General features: G+C 42.3%; 1 protein-coding gene across 1 annotated transcript in view; it reads right to left on the reverse strand.

The window, feature by feature from the left end:
- The window catches only part of LOC139228009 (chemokine-like protein TAFA-5), a 507,858-nt gene that overhangs the window by 174,418 nt on the left and 313,838 nt on the right, over nt 1–19,602 (reverse strand). The window contains exon 4 of the mRNA XM_070859159.1: nt 9,180–9,307. Within this exon, the coding sequence (XP_070715260.1) occupies nt 9,180–9,307 (128 nt within the window). The remainder of the gene's footprint in view (nt 1–9,179; nt 9,308–19,602) is intronic.

Raw genomic sequence — 19,602 nt, forward strand, 5'->3', positions numbered from 1 at the left:
GACGATAAAGGTACGCGGAGTCAGAGGAAATATATTAGCATGGATCGAGAATTGGCTGGCTAACAGAAAGCAGATAGTCGGGATAAATGGGTCCTTTTCGGGTTGGAAATCGGTGGTTAGTGGTGTGCCACAGGGATCGGTGCTGGGACCACAACTGTTTACAATATACATAGATGACCTGGAAGAGGGGACAGAGTGTAGTGTAACAAAATTTTCAGATGACACAAAGATTAGTGGGAAAGCGGGTTGTGTAGAGGACACAGAGAGGCTGCAAAGAGATTTAGATAGGTTAAGCGAATGGGCTAAGGTTTGGCAGATGGAATACAATGTCGGAAAATGTGAGGTCATCCACCTTGGAAAAAAAACACAGTAAAAGGGAATATTATTTGAATGGGGAGAAATTACAACATGCTGCGGTGCAGAGGGACCTGGAGATCCTTGTGCATGAATCCCAAAAAGTTAGTTTGCAGGTGCAGCAGGTAATCAGGAAGGCGAATGGAATGTTGGCCTTCATTGCGAGAGGGATGGAGTACAAAAGCAGGGAGATCCTGCTGCAACTGTACAGGGTATTGGTGAGGCCACACCTGGAGTACTGCGTGCAGTTTTGGTCACCTTACTTAAGGAAGGATATACTAGCTTTGGAGGGGGTACAGAGGCGATTCACTCGGCTGATTCCGGAGATGAGGGGGTTACCTTATGATGATAGATTGAGTAGACTGGGTCTTTACACGTTGGAGTTCAGAAGGATGAGGGGTGATCTTATAGAAACATTTAAAATAATGAAAGGGATAGACAAGATCGAGGCAGAGAGATTGTTTCCACGGGGAGACTAGAACTTGGGGGCACAGCCTCAAAATACGGGGGAGTCAATTTAAAACCGAGTTGAGAAGGAATTTCTTCTCCCAGAGGGTTGTGAATCTGTGGAATTCTCTGCCCAAGGAAGCAGTTGAGGCTATCTCATTGAATGTATTCAAATCACAGATAGATAGATTTTTAACCAATAAGGGAATTAAGGGTTATGGGGAGCAGGTGGGTAAGTGGAGCTGAGTCCACGGCCAGATCAGCCATGATCTTTTTGAATGGCAGAGCAGGCTCGAGGGGCTAGATGGCCTACTCCTGTTCCTAATTCTTATGTTCTTATGTTCAGCCTGAGCTACTGGATATTGACATGCATCGAGAGCCATAACCAATTTCGCTACCCCTTAGCCAAGGGAGGCTGAAGTAAACAGTGGTGTCTCCACACTCCTAATCTGATTAAATTCGTAAAACGCAGCACAGAGCAGGAACTAAAATGGATTATTCTTGGTATGCATGGCTCATTGTCCCACCGTTTGGTGCAGTTCTACACTGTGCTTGCAGGGTGCAGATCAGTAAAGACCGAGTATATTGGATAGTGTTCCAAAAAAAGCATTTAGCAAACTACACCTTTTCAATGGTCCCGGTGGAAAAGTCACATTCACAGCGAGCATGGGCCAGAGATAGGATTACAACATTATACCCTTGATTCTCTATCCCATACTCCCTGCAAGTGCAGCTTCCCATTTGGATCATGGGAATATGGTATCATCCATTTTATTCCTTCACAACATCTGTACAACTGCAAGCTTCTGTACTGGTTCTCTACAGTAAATATATCAAAGTACTTTCAAGAAAGTAACATTTTCTCGCCATGACCCTTTTTAGCCTTGGAGAATCTCTTGCATTTTGGCTACTTTAGTGAAAAAAATAATGCTAAGTGGCATGTAAACATGCACAACAGTGAGCCATCCCAAATCATTGTAACGGACCATATCAATTGTATAGTACTGTATATTATTATTTTGTTTTTAGTTCCTATAGGTTTCCAAATGTAGGGACCAACAAACTTGTGCTTGTTAATTTGAGTGGAAGATAGACATAAGTACAAGGTGGTGGACTGTCAGGGAAAGTGACAACAAGCATATTTATTCATGTTTGGTGCTATTCTGAGCATGGTGACCTTCCAAAAGAATGAGGCAGAAGATGTTAGTAAAAACTAAGATTAAATAGCCAATTTAACTCATTGAAGGCCTTGTTAGAGGTTATTATGGATGAACCTGTGCAGCATTCTGCAGCTATAAAGGTGACACTGAAATGTAAGGAATTTTACTCCAAGTCATTTAGAGTTAATAGCATAGATTTTAAAGAGGCAGACAAAAAGCAGGAAACTATAGATCAGTGGTTGGGAAAATGTTGGAGTCCATTATGTGGGATGAGGGCAGAGTTGGCTAAAGTAGACTGGAAACAAGGACTAAACGGTGGCACAATTGAGGAACAGTGGAGGACTTTTAAGGAGCTCTTTCATAATGCGCAACAAAAATATATTCCAGTGAAAAAGAAGGGCGGCAAGAGAAGAGATAACCAGCCGTGGATAACCAAGGAAATAAAGGAAAGTATCAAATCAAAGACCAATGCGTATAAGGTGGCCAAGGTTAGTGGGAAACTAGAGGATTGGGAAGATTTTAAGCAACAGCAAAGAATGACTAAAAAAGCAATAAAGAAAGGGAAGATAGATTACGAAGGTAAACTTGCGCAAAACATAAAAACAGATAGTAAAAGCTTTTACAGATATTTAAAACGGAAAAGAGTGACTAAAATAAATGTTGGTCCCTTAGAAGATGAAAAGGGGGAATTAATAATGGGAAATGTGGAAATGGCTGAGACCTTAAACAATTATTTTGCTTCCGTCTTCACAGTGGAAGACTCAAAAACCATGCCAAAAATTGCTGGTCATAGGAATGTGGGAAGGGAGGACCTTGAGATGATCACTATCACTAGGGAGGTAGTGCTGGACAGACTAATGGGATTGAAGGTAGACAAGTCCGCTGGTCCTGATGAAATGCATCCTAGGGTATTAAAAGAGATGGCGGAAGTTATAGCAGATGCATTTGTTATAATCTACCAAAATTCTCTGGACTCTGGGGAGGTACCAGCGGATTGGAGAGCAGCTAATGTAACGCCTCTGTTTAAAAAAGGGGGCAGACAAAAGGCAGGTAACTATAGGCCGGTTAGTTTAACATCTGTAGTGGGGAAAATGCTTGAAACTATAATTAAGGAAGAAATAGCGGGACATCTGGATAGGAATAGTGCAATCAAGCAGACGCAGCATGGATTCATGAAGGGGAAATCATGTTTAACTAACTTACTGGAATTCTTTGAGGATATAACGAGCATGGTGGATAGAGGTGTACCGATGGATGTGGTGTATTTAGATTTCCAAAAGGCACCTGGAGTACTGCATGCAGTTTTGGTCACCTTACTTAAGGAAGGATATACTAGCTTTGGAAGGGGTACAGAGATGATTCACTAGGCTGATTCGAGAAATGAGGGGGTTACCTTATGATGATAGATTGAGTAGACTGGGTCTTTACTCCTTGGAGTTGAGAAGGATGAGGGGTGATCTTATAGAAACATTTAAAATCATGAAAGGGATAGACAAGATAGAGGCAGAGAGGTTGTTTCCATTGGTGGGGGAGACTAGAACTAGGGGGCACAGCCTCAAAATACGGAGGAGCCAATTTAAAACCGAGTTGAGAAAGAATTTCTTCTCCCAGAGGGTTGTGAATCTGTGGAATTCTCTGCCCAAGGAAGCAGTTGAGGCTGGCTCATTGAATGTTTTCAAGTCAAAGATAGATAGATTTTTAAGCAATAAGGGAATTAAAGGTTACGGGGAGAGGGCGGGTAAGTGGAGCTGAGTCCACGACCAGATCAGCCATGATCTTATTGAATGGCGGAGCAGGCTCGAGGGGCTAGATGGCCTACTCCTGTTCCTAATTTTTATGTTCTTATTTTCTTATTATTAAAGAAGCAGTAGCAGGACAGTGGAAAAGCAAAATTCGGTCAGGCAGTGTCAGCATGGATTTATGATAGGGAAGTCATGTTTGACAAATTTGCTGGAATTCTGTGAGAATGTAACGAACCGGGTAGATAAAAAGGAACCAGTGGATATGGTGTATTTGGACTTCCAGAAAGCATTTGACAAGGTGCCACATAAAAGGTTACTGCACAAGATAAAAGTTCACAGGGTTGGGAGTAATAGTATTAGGCAGTCCCTCGTATCAAGGATGACCTGCTTCCACAACAAAAAGAGATGAGTTCACAGGTGTTTCAATGAGGGACTTGACATTCTAGGTCCCGACCTACACACTGAAGGGTGGAAGATGCCTGTGCATGGATTCTTTTAACGTGGGGTGGCCGTTGCACACCAGCCACCACATGGGCTTGACAGAGCTAAGTCTTGATCCAATGGCAAGAGTTAACCAAGACGACTGGAGACCAAGCTCTGCTGCACAGACCTAGTGCGCACGTATGCTCCTACTATCATAGATCGCAGTGTGGGTTGGCCCGTGATGCCCCTATGTCCTCCTGGACCCCGAACCCTCACTCCTGGGGCCCGAACACGGGGGTAATATATTAGCGTGGATAGAGGATTGACTAACTAACAGAAAACAGAGAGTCGGGATCAATGGTCCATTCTCTGGTTGGCTACCAGTAACTAGTGGGGTGCCGCAGGGATCAGTGCTGGGACCCCAACTATTTACAATCTATATTAACAACTTGGAAGAAGGGACTGAGTGTAACGTAGCCAAGTTTGCTGATGATACAAAGATGGGAGGAAAAGCAATGTGTGAGGAGGACAGAAAACATTTGCAAAAGGACATAGACAGGCTAAGTGAGTGGGCAAAAATTTGGCAGATGGAGTATAATCTTGGAAAGTGTGAGGTCATGCACTTTGGCAGAATAAAATCAAAGAGCAAGTTGTTCTTTAAATGGAGAAAGATTGTAAAGTGCTGCAATAAAGCGGGGCCTGGGGATCCTGGTGCATGAAACACAAAAGGATAGTATGCAGGTACAGCAAGTGATCAGGAAGGCCATTGGAATCTTGGCCTTTTTTGCAAAGGGGATGGAGTATAAAAGCAGGGACGTCTTGCTGCAACTGTACAAGGTATTGGTGAGGCCACACCTGGAATGCTGCGTGCAGTTTTGGTTTCCGTATTTACGAAAGGATATACCTGCTTTGGAGGCAGTTCAGAGAAGGTTCACTAGGTTGATTCCGGAGATGAGGGGGTTGAATATGAGGAAAGGTTGAGTAGTTTGGGACACTACTCATTGGAATTCAGAAGAATGAGAGGTGATCTTATCGAAACATAGAAGATTATGAGGGGGCTTGACAAGGTGGTTGTAGAGAGGATTTTCCACTGATGGGGGAGACTAGAACTAGAGGGCATGATCTTAGAATAAGGGGCCGCTCATTTAAAACTGAGATGAGGAGCAATTTCTTCTCTCAGAGGGTTTTAAATCTGTGGAATTCGCTGCCTCAGAGAGCTGTGGAAGCTGGGACATTGAATAAATTTAAGACAGAAATTGACAAACGATAAGGGGATAAGGGGTTATGGGGAGTGGGCAGGGAAGTGGAGCTGAGTCCATGATCAGATCAGCCATGATCTTATTGAATGGCGGAGCAAGCTCGAGGGGCCGTATGGCCTAATCCTGTTCCTATTTCTTATGTTCTTATTTCTGCTCAGACAAAATCCTGAGTGGGATTATTATGGGGCATGATTCATCCCCAGCTGATCTATAGTGCAGGGGACCCTGGTGACATTTACAAGGATAGCCGAATTCAAATATTTGGAGTGAACTCCAAGCATTAGAAATGCCTCTAATTCAGAGCTCACCTGTAGGGGAAAGGATGTGTGGCACGTTATAATTTGCAATAGTTTAAAGGGCCAAGCATCAACAAAAAGGGATTTACAGCAGAGCAGAATGTTGCTGTTTAAAAAAAAGCATGTTTGGCAGGTATGCAAGAGGACAGGGGTCTCCCAGGTTCTCGGATGCAACTGTGGACTTGCTGCTGAAGGAAGTCAGGTTACGGTAGCATCGTAGTTATGTTACTGAACTAGTAATCCAGAGGCCTCGACTAATAATTCCAGAGACGTGAGTTCAAATCCCACCACGGCAGCTGGGGAATTTAAAATCAGTTCATTTATAAATCTGAATATAGAGCTAATATCAGCAATGGTGAACATACCGGATGAAACTTGTCGTAAAAATCCATCTGGTTCACTAATGTCCTTTAGGGAAGGAAATCTGCCGTCCTTAACTGGTCTGGCCCATATGTGACTCCAGACCCACTTCAATGTGGTCGACTCTTAACTGCCCTGTATGGTTCACGGATCACCACCATCTTCTCAAAGGCAATTAGTGATGGGCAATAAATGCCTCTCTTGCCAGCGACACCCACATCCCAGGAACGAATAAGAAAAAGAGGAGCAAGATGACCCTGTTTGAAATAGAGCAGTATAGGTCCCTAAGGAGAGCAGTACGGTGGCAATGGAAGGACGTGGCCAGGGCGATCAGTGTTAACACAAGCACCCCAAACACAGAACTGCAGTGCAGAAAGAAGTTAAATGAACAAACTAGATTAGCGATGTAAGAGGATCCAGCCACACCTTCTAGGAATGGACAGTAATAAATGTGTCTGCCTCTCTTCATACTGTGTTAAAGTTCTTGAATTCTAACCATTAATCGAAGAGGCAACATGGTGCATGCTACACCTTTCAGCCTTTGTTTGGAAGTCTTCCTTCACTCATATCCTGACATGGTTTTACACCCCAGCACATGTAAAAACACCTTTATTCATGTGGGTATGTATTGGCATTATATGCACTATTATATGCTCAGTATATGTGGGCATGTTAATGGAAAATATTGTACAAATCATACATATATGATTGATATGGTATGTCATTAGTTCTACCCTCTCTCCCAATAGTCCTGGCACCTTCTCTATCAACACTGTATATCAAACCTAGCTGAGTCTCCACCACCTGCTGTTTGCTGACTCTTATTTGCCCATTTCGCCTTTAGATACAAGAGCAGTGAGTACTGATACATGATGATTTGATTCACAGAACATTCTGCAGTATATTTTCACCCTCATCTTCGGTATAATATAACTTGCACAACTGTGCTATTTACACTTCTATTATTTTACTTGATACAATAACAACAACTTGCAATTTTAGAACACCTTTAATGTAATAAAACGAACAGTGACAAGTAGTTCTAATCCTGCCTGCGATGTACTGTTACACTTTCCTCTTGCTTTGTATGAGGAGAAGACTGTCCACCTCCACCAAAAATGTGTTGCTCCATTGCTGTGCTTACCGGCACTTGTAGGAGTTCACTGATAATTTTGTATTTTCATTGTTGACATCAGATATCTTCTCTAACAATTGTGTACTCTACAGCTGAATTATTAAAGATTTTGATATTCATACAGGTTAAGAGGCTCGTTCTCTGCTTGAAACATATTATAGGATCATTATTACAGGTGCATTTACATTCATTGCTACTTTTTCATAACTGCGAACAATTTACATTCTCATAAATTGCACAATTGAAAGCACTGTCTTCTCCACATTCTGTTCGTGGTTTGTTAATTTGGATTAATACATGTTTCCCTCACATTTTTAGTGAAAAGAGGAATAGTAGGCCCATAGCAACTGTGAAGGCCAGTAAAGAACTTGAACGTGATGCAAGTTGTCAGTATATGCTTGGTCCTCGCTACTCCCTATCTCTGTAATCTCCTCCAGCCCCCCCACCCCTCCCGGAGATAGCTGCGCTCCTCAAATTCTGTCCTCCTGAGCATCCCTGATTATAATCGCTCAACCATTGGTGGCCGTTGCTTCTGTTGCCTTGGCCCCAAGCTCTGGAATTTACTGCCTAAACCCCTCTACCTCTTTTTCCTCCTTTAAGATGCTCCTTAAAACCTACCTCTTTGACCAATCACCTGCCGTAATTTCTTCTTATGTGGCTCAGTGTCAAATTTATTTGCTTTGTCTTATAACACTCCTGTGAAGCGTCTTGAAACGTTTTACTATGTTAAAGAAGCTATATAAATAAAAATTGTAGTAGTAGTAGTAGTAGTCGTAATAGTAGTACATCAATACTAGATCATGTCAGATTAAGGTGATCCAATGCTACATTTTCCTTCGTTACTGCTGTTGCTGACTAAATTACCTTTTAGTAATAACAATAATAGGGTGTCAGCCTTGGCTCAGTGGTCGCACTCTTGCCTGAGTCAGAAAGCTATGGGTTCAAGTTCCACTCCAGAGAGTTGAGCACATAATCTAGGCTGGCATTTCAGCGCAATGCTGTCCTTTTTCTGAGGGAGTGCCACACTGTCGGAGATGTCGTCTTTCAGATGAGACGGTAAACCGAGGTCTGTCTGCCCTCTCAGGTGAACGTAAAAGATCCCACTGCACTATTTTGAAGCAGGAGAGTTCTCCTCAGTGCCCTGGCCAATAGTTATCCCTCAACCAATGTCGCTGAAGCAAACGATCTTGTCATTATCTCATTGCTATTTTTGGGGATCTTGCTGTGCACACATTGGCCGCCCCGTTTCCTGCATTACAACAGTGACTGTACTTTGAAAGTATTAATTGGCTGTAAAGCACTTTGGGGCGTCCTGAGGTCATGAAATACGCTGTATCAATGAAAATCTTTCTTTCTTAACTCAATGTTGCACATTGAGTTCTTATCCCCCGCTGACCTTTATTGATCCCCCTTAAGGGCTATTGTTTCCTCCTTTACACCATCCTTTCCTTCCCTTCCCTTCTTCACTCAGAAGAATACATTAATGCAAATATAATGTAATATTGTAATTCATTTCATGTCTTTCTTTTCATGAACAGTCAATAAAATAATGCTAATAAAATGAGGATTGATATCTGTTAATCCATTTACAAGGAAAAATATAACAACTTTACTTGCAGGTTAACTACATCTTCATAGTGTATCAGAACTCATGCTTCATATTGCATCATGGAGTGTTTGCTTATATTTAAGTATAAAAGATATATTGAAGTGATAAATATGATAATATATCCAATACATGTGGTTTATGAACGTCATCTATTCCTTTTTACACTGTTGTACTTTCAATCCATACATCCCATTTTTATATTTTTCGCAGTTGACCATGAAATTAAGATATGCTGCTTTCGTTAAACATGTTGTTACAGTTAACTGTCTTACAGATTTTGAAGTTACATGAAAATGTGATTTACATATCTCCTTGTAAATGTAAAAACCTATTTCTGCAAAGAAAACCTGGTTCATATATCACATTCATAACACGAACACACAGCATGGCCTACCGTTATTGTCTTTATTCGACCACCTGGTTGTGTGCAGGTCCAGCCTGACTTGTTCATTAATAAACCACAGATTTCTCCTTCTGAACAGGGGATCATTTCACACCACTGCCTGGTCTTTACAACTCGCACTGCAAACAAAAGAGGGAATGGTTAGATGTCAGTGAAAAATTAATTATAGAAACATTCTTTCAATAAATGCAAGATGGAGATCAAATGGTACAGTAGGTTCACCAGAACGCAAAACTACAGATAAGGAAGGCCATTCGGCCCATCGTAATCATCCATGCAGAAATACCCTACACGCCTTGTACATATTGAAGCATTCCATCACACTGACACATGGTTGTTGCAACCCTGAAAACACTATTTGAGTTCAACCCCAGCTAAAGCAATGAAAGCCTTTCCTCTCTGTTGCTTGTCAGTGTCCAAGATGAAATGAATTTGAGCATTGTAAATCCAATCCTAGTGGATGTGGGCACCCTCAGCAAAAGAAAACTGCACATAATTTGTCATTGAATTGACAGTTGTATTAGCGAGCTAAAAGGATGGTAACTGTGCAAAGTGGGCAAAGCTACAAGGCTGCAGCACCGAATGCTCCTCTGAGATTGACATTAAGGCAGATCATCAGGTCAAAATAGATGAAGGATTGCTCTGTATTTAGCTGGGTTATACACAAGCTAAGAGTGCTTGGTGCGGAGATTGGATGGCAAAATTGAGATGAAGTGATGCACTCAGCGGCAATGCCACACCTCAGTCTGAATGAACATATGAAAAATAAATTTGCTTTTGTAAAATAAGAAGAAAATACAAGACCAACAGATCCTAGTAGAATGCAAACGAATTCCTTGCAACACTGTTCCTGTCATGTGAAGTTGACTCTATAGGGACTTCATTAATGTACCTGTCTAACTCTCCAGCAACCTAAGCATAACAACACAGAGTACAAGTTCCAAACAGAAACCAAGAAAACAAAAAGGTGAAGAAACTTATTTCATTAAGAAACAAAGCAAGTAGTTTGTGTAAAGAATATGAAAGTTAGACTGTGATGCAGAGCCAGCGTTCAAGCTTTGCATTCATGGTTTATGTGACAGAGCGAGTGGTTAAGTTCCTGTATGAATATATATGGGAACGTCTAGCCTTGTACATATTATGTTCTTGGTATAAATTAAAAGCTAAAGCAGGTCTTATAATGGGCTAAGTAACCCTAAGATGATCAGCAGGTGCCAGCTTGCCTGTACCACCACTAAGCTCATTGCTCTTGGTATTCAGATTGATTTGAGGTTCTAGTCAGGAGAACTAAGTTCAGAGGTATACATGGCACAGTTCTATGTACAGTTCACATTGAAGATAGAAGAGCAAACAAGCCATTGTAAGGCCATTCCACATTTTTATACTTACATTAACTTTGCTGTGATCTCCAGGTAAATCAAAGATAAGGTTTGACAATGTAACCCCAAGATGGCGACTGAGTGATCAGGAGAGAGGGAGGTGACATCGGATACTCCCAGGAACTGTACCACGTTATTGGTAGAATGAGAGACACAAGACTTCTCTCATTAATTATTAAAGGAGTAGAGCAAATTTTCCAACTCACATGGCAAGCTTTGTGTAAGAATTATGCTGCTTGGAACGTGCTTTGACTTGTTAATAATACCATAAATAAGAGTGCCAACTCTCCCTGTTTGTCTTGGAATCTCCAGGATTTAAATATTCATCTTCTGGACACTGCTGTGAGAAACCACAGAGATTTTTTGATAATCTGCTCCGATATGGTCAATCAAAATGTATGTGCAGACTATTTGAAATTGAAGATGGTCATACTCAGTCTGTGTTGCCACAGTGCTGGGGAGTTTTTCATTTCATTTTCCTTCTTATCCACTCTGCAAATTAGCTGGACATGTTTGCCCAGCCACGTCAAGTGTTTAATTAAAATTAAAATTTATATTGGGCTCTCTTCAAACCGACCATTGGCCACCATTGTAGTCACTGTTGTAATGTAGGAAATGTGCCAGCCAACTTACGCACAGTAAACTTCCACAAACAGCAATGTGATAATGACCAGATAATCTGTTTTAGTGATGTTGGCTGAGTTTTAATATTGGCTAAGGCATTGGGGCTCACTCCCCTGCTATTCTTTTGAAATAGTGTCATGGGATCTTTTACTTCCACCAGACAGGGCCTCAGTTTAACATCTCATTCGAGAGACAACAGCTCAGACAGTGCAGCATTCCCTCGGCACTGCACTGGAGTGTCACTGGAGTAGATTATGCACTCAAGTCTCTGGAGTGGGAGTAAAAAGTGGAATAATCAAATCACTCTTTTTACAACCAGCCCTGAACTGACAAGTACCCGGAAGTGATTGATCACTGGCTGTGGGAGGTCACATGATGCAACCTCCTGAAATATGTCCAATTTGAATAGGCAATCCTACCGTAAATAAACCTAGCAACTCAAATGGAGCCTCAAATGAACTTGAGGGTCATGTGTTGTTAATTCCATCTTCCAGAATGACACGGAGTGAAGTAAGAGTGAAGTAAGAGTGGCGTCAGAGTGGAGTAAGAGTTCAGTGAACACTAACAATCTGGATCCGTGGGAGTCCGAAGGGTCCAAGATCTCTATAGGAGCAGAAATCACAGGGGATACGAGTTCTGCTTATGGGAAGCACGGTGATACTATTGAGAGGGAGGATGGCACATTAAAAAGCTGCAAAGCTTCACCACAGCTTATTCCACTATCTGAGCTCTACAATTATATCACAGTCAACATTTCATGTGAAAAAACCTCCAAGGTGCTTTACAGGGAGAGGGGTAGGCAATGAGATGAAAGTATTTATGGGAGGTGACCGAAGCCAATTTCGTAAGTCCAATTCTAATTGAAACATCCAAGCTTCTGAGGGGGATTGACAGGGTAGACTCTGAGAGACTGTTTCCCCTGGCTGGGAAGTCTAGAACTATGGGTCACAGTCTCGGGATAAGGGGTCAGTCATTTAGGACTGAGAGGAGGAGGATCTTCACTCAGAGAGTTGTGAATCTTTGGAAGTATGTGCCCCAAGGGGCTGTAGATGCTCAGTCATTGAGTATATTCAAGACAGAGATCGATAGAGTTTTGGACTCTAGGGGAATCAAGGGATATGGGGATCGGGCGGGAAAGTGGAGTTGAGGTCAAAGCAGGCTTGAAGGGCCGAATGGTCTACTCCTGCTCCTATTTCTTATGCTCTTAAAGTCACAGGTAAGTGTTGAAAATCCTTTTTGAAGGAGAGGCGAGAGGTACTAAGCCAAAGAGATTTAGGAAGATGTCCAAGAAAGTGGCTGAAGGGTCTGCTGCTGATGCTGGAACAGAGGGACAGGAGCATACGCAGTACTCCAGACTCAAAAGACGAAAGCTGGGATGTAGAGATGGAGAAGATTGCAGAGGCAGGAAGGATTGAAAGAATGGAGGGATTTTGTCACTTACTTCCGAGCTCTGCTGGCCACAGAGCAGCACTGAGCAGGGCCTGGGAGCAGAACACCTGCTTGATAACTTGCAAAATGAAATGTGAATGGAGTGAAAGGACTTTAAATACATGTCTGTCTGTATAATTACAGTAATCATTGAAAAAACATGCTGATGCAGATATTGTTTGCTCTTTAGCAACACCAGAAGTATTTACTTAATCCATCCTGATATGTTATTGCCAATATTATCTTGGTACCAAAAGCATTTAAACAAATGTCAGTTCCATTATTTCTGCAAATTGTGAGCTTCCTATCATTTGTATTGCTTCTTCATGGTAATTCAATTTCTGGATACAAACTTCCATTATATAAAGCTGCAAAATTAAATTTCACGTAATTACAAAAGTAAGTTATTATGAATAAAAGGCTTTCCATTCTTCAGTATTTATATCCCCCAAAATTGTTTCAATGCTAACAGCGTTACAGGGATATGCCTCCTTGGCTCCCTTTTAAAGTGCACAGTAGACTTGCAAAATGAAACTTCTTCAGATGAGTATGAATGTGTTTGTGCTTTGACGCAAAAAGACTTTGATTAAATTAGTCCTTTTTTTTCTTAAAAGTTAAGAAGTCTCACTGAAAATTAATGAGATCTGGCCTTGGGATTGATTTTCAAATCATTTGCAACTCCACACGACTGTTTGCGGAACGTATTTTACTTCAAAATATGTCCCCAGTGTCCTTGTGGCCTGCATTAATCCACAATGCCAAATGGAACTTCCTGAAAGGCTGTGGACCAAAGTAGGAATTCTGATAATTGGGTCATAATTCTTATAACTGGAGCTGCCCCTTGCTATTAAACAAGAAATACGGATAGAATTTTTTTTTAGCGAATTCAACACAAGTAACTTTCTAACCAATAGATTCCAGCCCTACTTCCATGTCTGTGATGATATGCCTGTGCTTGTAAGCTCCATTGTATGTGCTGCAGTGTCCTTGCTTGTGAATAAAGAGCTGTTCCTGCTGCTTCATCTGCAGTTCCTGAGTGCAAAAGGTTGTGTACAGAACGCATTACTGGAGTACTTTGCTGAATATTCTGACCTTGAATTGAAAACTGCTTTTAAAAGAAAACATGTTGTGAAGGAAAACCTGGTTACTCTATTGTTCAAAAAAAACCTACTGTAACAATGTGAGAAAAATAGAAACATAGAAAATGGGTGCAGGAGCATGCCATTCGGCCCTTCGAGTCTGTGCCACCATTCAATATGATCATGCAACTTCAGTACCCCACTCCTGCCTTCTCTCCATACCCTCTGATCCCTTTAGCTGTAAGGGCCACATCTAACTCCCTTTTGAATATATCCAACGAACTGGACTCAACAACTTTCTGTGGTAGAGAATTCCACAGGTTCACAATTCTCTGGGTGAAAACGTTTCTCCTCATCTCGGTCCTATATGGCTTACCCCTTATCCTTAGACTGTGACCCCTCGTTCTGGACATCCTCAACATCAGGAACATTTTTCCTGCATCTAACTTGTCCAATCCTATCAGAATTTTATATGCTTCAATGAAATCCTTTCTCATTCTTCTAAATTCCAGTGAATATGAGTCTTTCTTCAAATGTCAGTCCTGCCATCCCGGGAATTAGTCTGGTGAACCTTCGCTGCACTCCCTCAATAGCAAGAATGTCCTTCCTCAGATTAGAAGACCAAAACTGCACACAATACTCAAGGTGTGGTCTCACCAAGGCCCTGTACAACTGCAGCAAGACCTCCCTGCTCCTATACTCAAATCCTCTCACTATGTAGGCCAACATGCTATTTGCTTTCTTAACTGCCTGCTCTACCTGCATGCCGACTTACAATGACACCCAGGTCTCGTTGGACCTCCCCTTTTACTAATCTGTCACCATTCAGATAATAATCTGCCTTCTTGTTTTTGCCACCAAAGTGGATGACCTCACATTTATCCACATTATACTGCAACTGCCATGCATTTGCCCACTCACCTAACCTGCCCAAGTCACCCTGCAGCCTCTTAGCATCCTCCTCACAGCTCACACTGCCACCCAGCTTAGTGTCAGCTGAAAACTTGGAGATATTACATTCAATTCCATCCTCTAAATCATTAACGCATATTGTAAATAGCTGGGGTCCCAGCACTGAACCCTGCGGTACCCCACTAGTCACTGCCTGCCATTCTGAAAAGGACCCGTTATTCCCACTCTTTGCTTCCTGCCTGTCAACCAGTTCTCTATACACGTCAATACATTACCCCCAATCCCATGTGCCTTAATTTTGCACACTAATCTCTCGTGTGGGACCTTGTCAAAAGCCTTCTGAAAGTCCAAATACACCACATCCACTGGTTCTCCCTTATCCACTCTACTAGTTACATCCTCAAAAAATCTAGAAGATTTGTCAAGCATGATTTCCCTTTCATACATCCATGCTGACATTGGACCAAGAAGCAATACGTGTGTGTGTGTGTGTGTGTGTTACAGTCAAACAAAAACATTGCTGTTCTGTGTTTAACTGTGAAAGCAGTTTTAAAAATCAAAGTCAATTCACTGCTGAAATTTAGAATTGCATAGAATATACAGCACAGAAACAGGCCATTCAGCCCAACTAGTCTGTGTTGGTGTTTATTCGCCACACCAGTTCCGAGGATCAGAGTTCCTAGTTTAGGAAAGGCATTGGATTATAATACACATCTTTTCATTTGGAAGTTACTGGGTCTCAAACAACACTTGGGTCATCATTAATTGTCAGGGACAAAACCACCTCAGCAACAGGTCACGTGTTCCAGTGTGGCTATTTTATCTGATAACGCATTTATATTGCAGAGTAAACGTGTGATCAGAGAAACCCTGCAAAGTCAATGGACGAGTAGACAAATTGCTTCGTACTATAGATACACATTTTTCTTTGGTTTCTTTCTTTCTCCTTGTTAATTTTTTCATCTCACTCACTGCCCTTTTTGAACGTGTTGCTATTTTGCTGAGGTAGCTTTCCCCATGTGCCTGTTGCCCTCCTGTGCTTTGCCTGTGTATGTGTTAGCCTCAACAGTGATTGTTGGCAGGTTATTGTCCTACAGGGGCCAAACCAGCCAAGCCCAATCCTCAGCTCAGCACTTCCAGGATCGGGAACCTTGGCCAACTCCTATGGTGTGGCTCATGGTAAGTCAGAAATTTTACAAAAATACGGGTGTTGCTTAGTAGTATTACCAAAGAAACGGACTTCTTAAAAGGGTCCCAGTATCCAGGAGTACAGAAAAGGGATATTCTGGGAAGACTGGAGTAGATGGCGAGAGCTGGGATCACTGAACGCGGGTCCTGATATCTGAAAGAATTTTAGAGGGAAGTCTCAGGGTCTGACGGCACTCTTAATTACCCTGAGAATAAAAAGCACTGGGTATGCAGGCAAAGGGTATGGAAATACTAAGAGAGGGTCCCGAAACGTGGGAGGGGAGAGTCCTAGAATCCAGAAGGACTTGAGCGAAAGAGTATTAGCAGGGAAAAGTCTGGCAGAATTGGGTGTTTTCTGAGATCTGGCAGAACTGAAGGGGAGTATGTACATGTGCAGTAGATGTGAGGAAGAGGGCCCCCCCAAGTGAAGGGAACCCAAAATGCTCTTTGCACCGTTCAGACCATCAGGTTTCACCCTCCCATTGTGTTTCTAAATATCCTTCCTCAACTCGACCACAACACCTTTTACATTCCCAAGTTCCGCCTACCATCCTTTTCCCACCACTTTTCTCAAAATCAGTGGTTCATTTCTTTACATTCCTGCCTTAAAGCTTTTAAGGGTAAACATTCTGCTTCCAAGAGTGTATACTGAGAAATTGCACATATTTAGCTTCAATGTTCCATTGAAATGAATGGACAGAAAATCACAGGCTTGGGGTGTGCAATTCCTCGATTTGCGAGTCTGGCATATGCCTGGCATGTAGGAGTGGTAAATATATCCTTTTGTGCACCATTGGCGATTTTGCATATAACCATCTTTAAAAATTATAAACTTCCATAACAAGACTCATAAAAGTTAATTAATTACAGTTTCCAAACTTTTATTTAAAAAGTTTCCTTAAGCCTCAAAAATAGTTTAGAAGAAATCATTTGTTAACTAAATTGTTTACAGAAATAAAACAGGTGTCAAAAAAAAAATCAGTTATTTCTAACTAAACATTGAACTCACATGTGCTGTGTGTGAGGAATTCATAACAGATTGTACCATAGTTAAACTTTTAATAAACTTGCCTGAAATAAAGCTTTGAGAATTCAAACTGCATTGTGTTTGAAAGTAGTTTGAAAAAAAGCAAAGAAACTAAACTCTTGGCAGGATGAGGGAATCAACTCCTGTTCATACACAGATTGTAAACTGGCAAACTCTACAAACTAAATAGTACAATTTTAAAGGGGGTGCAAAGACCAAAGAGTGTTCAGCGTGTTCATGTAGAGATCTTTGAAGGTGACAGGACAGGTTGACAAAGCAGCAAAGCAGTTAATAAAGCATATGGGATCTTGGGCTTTATAAATACAGGCACAGAGTACAAAAGCAAGGAAGTTATGATCAACCTATATAAAACAATAGTTCGGCCACAGCTGAAATATTGGGCCCAAGTTTGCCCCCCCACCGCTCCGCCACCCCACCCCGCTTAGAATGGTGCACCTCCATGAGGTGTGCCGACTTTGTAGAAGAAAAACCGCACCTAAAACTTACCTCGGTATTCTCCCCGCTGCTGGAACATTGCAGACCCTTGGTATAACACAGCACAAGCAATAGGGGCGGGGGAGTTGGGCCGTGCTGGATCAACACAGCCGGCGGAGCTAGGGCCCAGCGTGTTTGTGAGTGCTGGCAGCATTGCGCATGCGCATTGGAGCATGCACGCATGCACAATGGGTCAGTAACATTGGCAATCGGCCATTTTTAAAGGTAAAGCCTGCTCAGTGATTTTTGGGTGCCTGAAGGAGTGGAAAGCCTTCTCAATGATTTTTTTTGTGCCTGAAGGAGTGCTGTTAGCAGTACTGTGGAAGAAATCAGCTGCTGGAATCAATGAGTGCTCTGTGTTGCTGCTAAACTTCCAGAAGGAGTGCTGCATAGGTGCATGCAAAGTAAGGACTGTGTGTTTTGAAAAATCAGTGAGTTCAATTCAATACAGCAATGCAACAACGTGCACCAAGAAAGAAGAATTTCTTGCATGAGGAAGTGGAGATACTAGTTAATGTCATTGAGAAGAGATGGCAGGAGCTGGATACCAGCAACAGAGGTCGCACAAAAGTGGCACCCAAAGAAATGAAGAAATGCTGGAACCTAGATGTAGAAGATTACTGTGCAGTGTTGCATACCAGGAGATCTGGAAGCAACTGTAAAAATAAATGGCACGACCTTGGTCAAGTAGTTAGTGTAAGTAATATTTTCATTTTTCAATCGAATTGCAATTGTAAATGTGACCATCTGTATATGTCCCACCCAGCAGAAAGTCGCCCTCTCTAAAAAGTTATATTTTCATCTTTGCAGAAGAAATTGGCCCACAACAAAAGGGAAATAACTCGAACAGGAAGAGGCCCGCCAAATCTGCACCAACTGACACCCTTGGATCAGAGGGTCGCTGCTTTGATGAGTTGTACCTGGAGAAAAGCAATCAGTACTGCTCAAGCTGGGCCCACACGTGAGGGAGGGGTAAGTCCTGAAAATACATCATGGCCCTTCAAATCAACCTGCTGCCTGGCCTGCTATGTGTGAGACTACTCATGTCACCCATCCTGCCCCCTCCTGTGCTGCTAACCATTTGACTGTTCTGTTATATTTTGCAGAACAAGATGCCAATCCTGAAGATCCAGAAGAAGATTCAGATGCGTACTATCCAGACCAAGGCTGGGGGTGGGAGGAGGGGGCATGGATATGTGTTCAGGGGAGAATGTTGATCGTAATATAGATCAGTCCATAGTACAGGACCTCACTTTGCCAAACACTTCCATGAGTTCTGGCCCAACATTCCATGGTTTCATCACCTCCCCATCCTTGCATAGTGCTTTAAGTTCTGATGCAACATACCATAATTTCTTCACGTACCCATCCGCATATAGTGATGTAAGTTTTGGTGCGACATTCCATGCTTTCACAGATTCCGAGGTTGCGTGTCCGAGTGGTGGTGGTGGAATGCAGCTTGGAACACCCAGCACCCCACCGTCCCAGCCTGCACCTCCCAGTGCTGGTAGGGTGCCGCTTGAAACACCCAGGGTCCCACCGTCCCAGCCTGCGCCTCCCAGTGCTGGTGGGGTGCTGCTTGGAACACCCAGGGCCCCACCATCCCAGCCTGCGCCTCACACTGAAGGAGTGCCGCGAGGCAGACCCAGGGCAAGGGGAAGGAGAATCCGACCACGCTCTCCTAAGATGCAGCGTGCAACAGATGTGGTTGAGGTTATGGCATTGGGTGTGGAGACCAATGACCTTACCAATGATCATTCATGGGCACCGTCAGTGGGGTGGGTGATGAGGTAACGGGACTGTTGGGAGAAATAGCAGTAATGACACGGGAACTGAAGGAGGGAATGTCAGAGGGAGCACAAACAATGGTACAGACTGTCATGGAGGGCCTGTGTGAGGTAGCTGCTGCAATAAGGACACACAACCCGGCCAATCAAATGCCACCTCCATGAAGAAGTACACATTCACCGAGATGTGGATGAGAGATGGGTGCAGCCTTTCTTTGCTGCTATTGTTGTTGTAGTTGATGTTACTGTTTTCAAATTGAAATTGTTTTGTAAGTTTTGAAACTTTACAACTTTATAAGTGATCTTAGATTGTAAATGTTCCCACATTTTATAAGTTATTTAAATTTACAACTAAAAAGTGATCTTAAAATTTAAATGATTTTAGAGTGTAACTTTTTTCAAATGGAAATTGTTTTGTAAGTTTTGTAACTTTACAAGTTTACAAGTGATCTTAAAGTTTTTAAGTGATCTTAAAGAGTCACATTAAAGTAAAGT

This window comes from Pristiophorus japonicus, chromosome 17 (assembly GCF_044704955.1).
Source record: "Pristiophorus japonicus isolate sPriJap1 chromosome 17, sPriJap1.hap1, whole genome shotgun sequence".
NCBI classification, from domain to species: Eukaryota; Metazoa; Chordata; class Chondrichthyes; family Pristiophoridae; genus Pristiophorus; species Pristiophorus japonicus.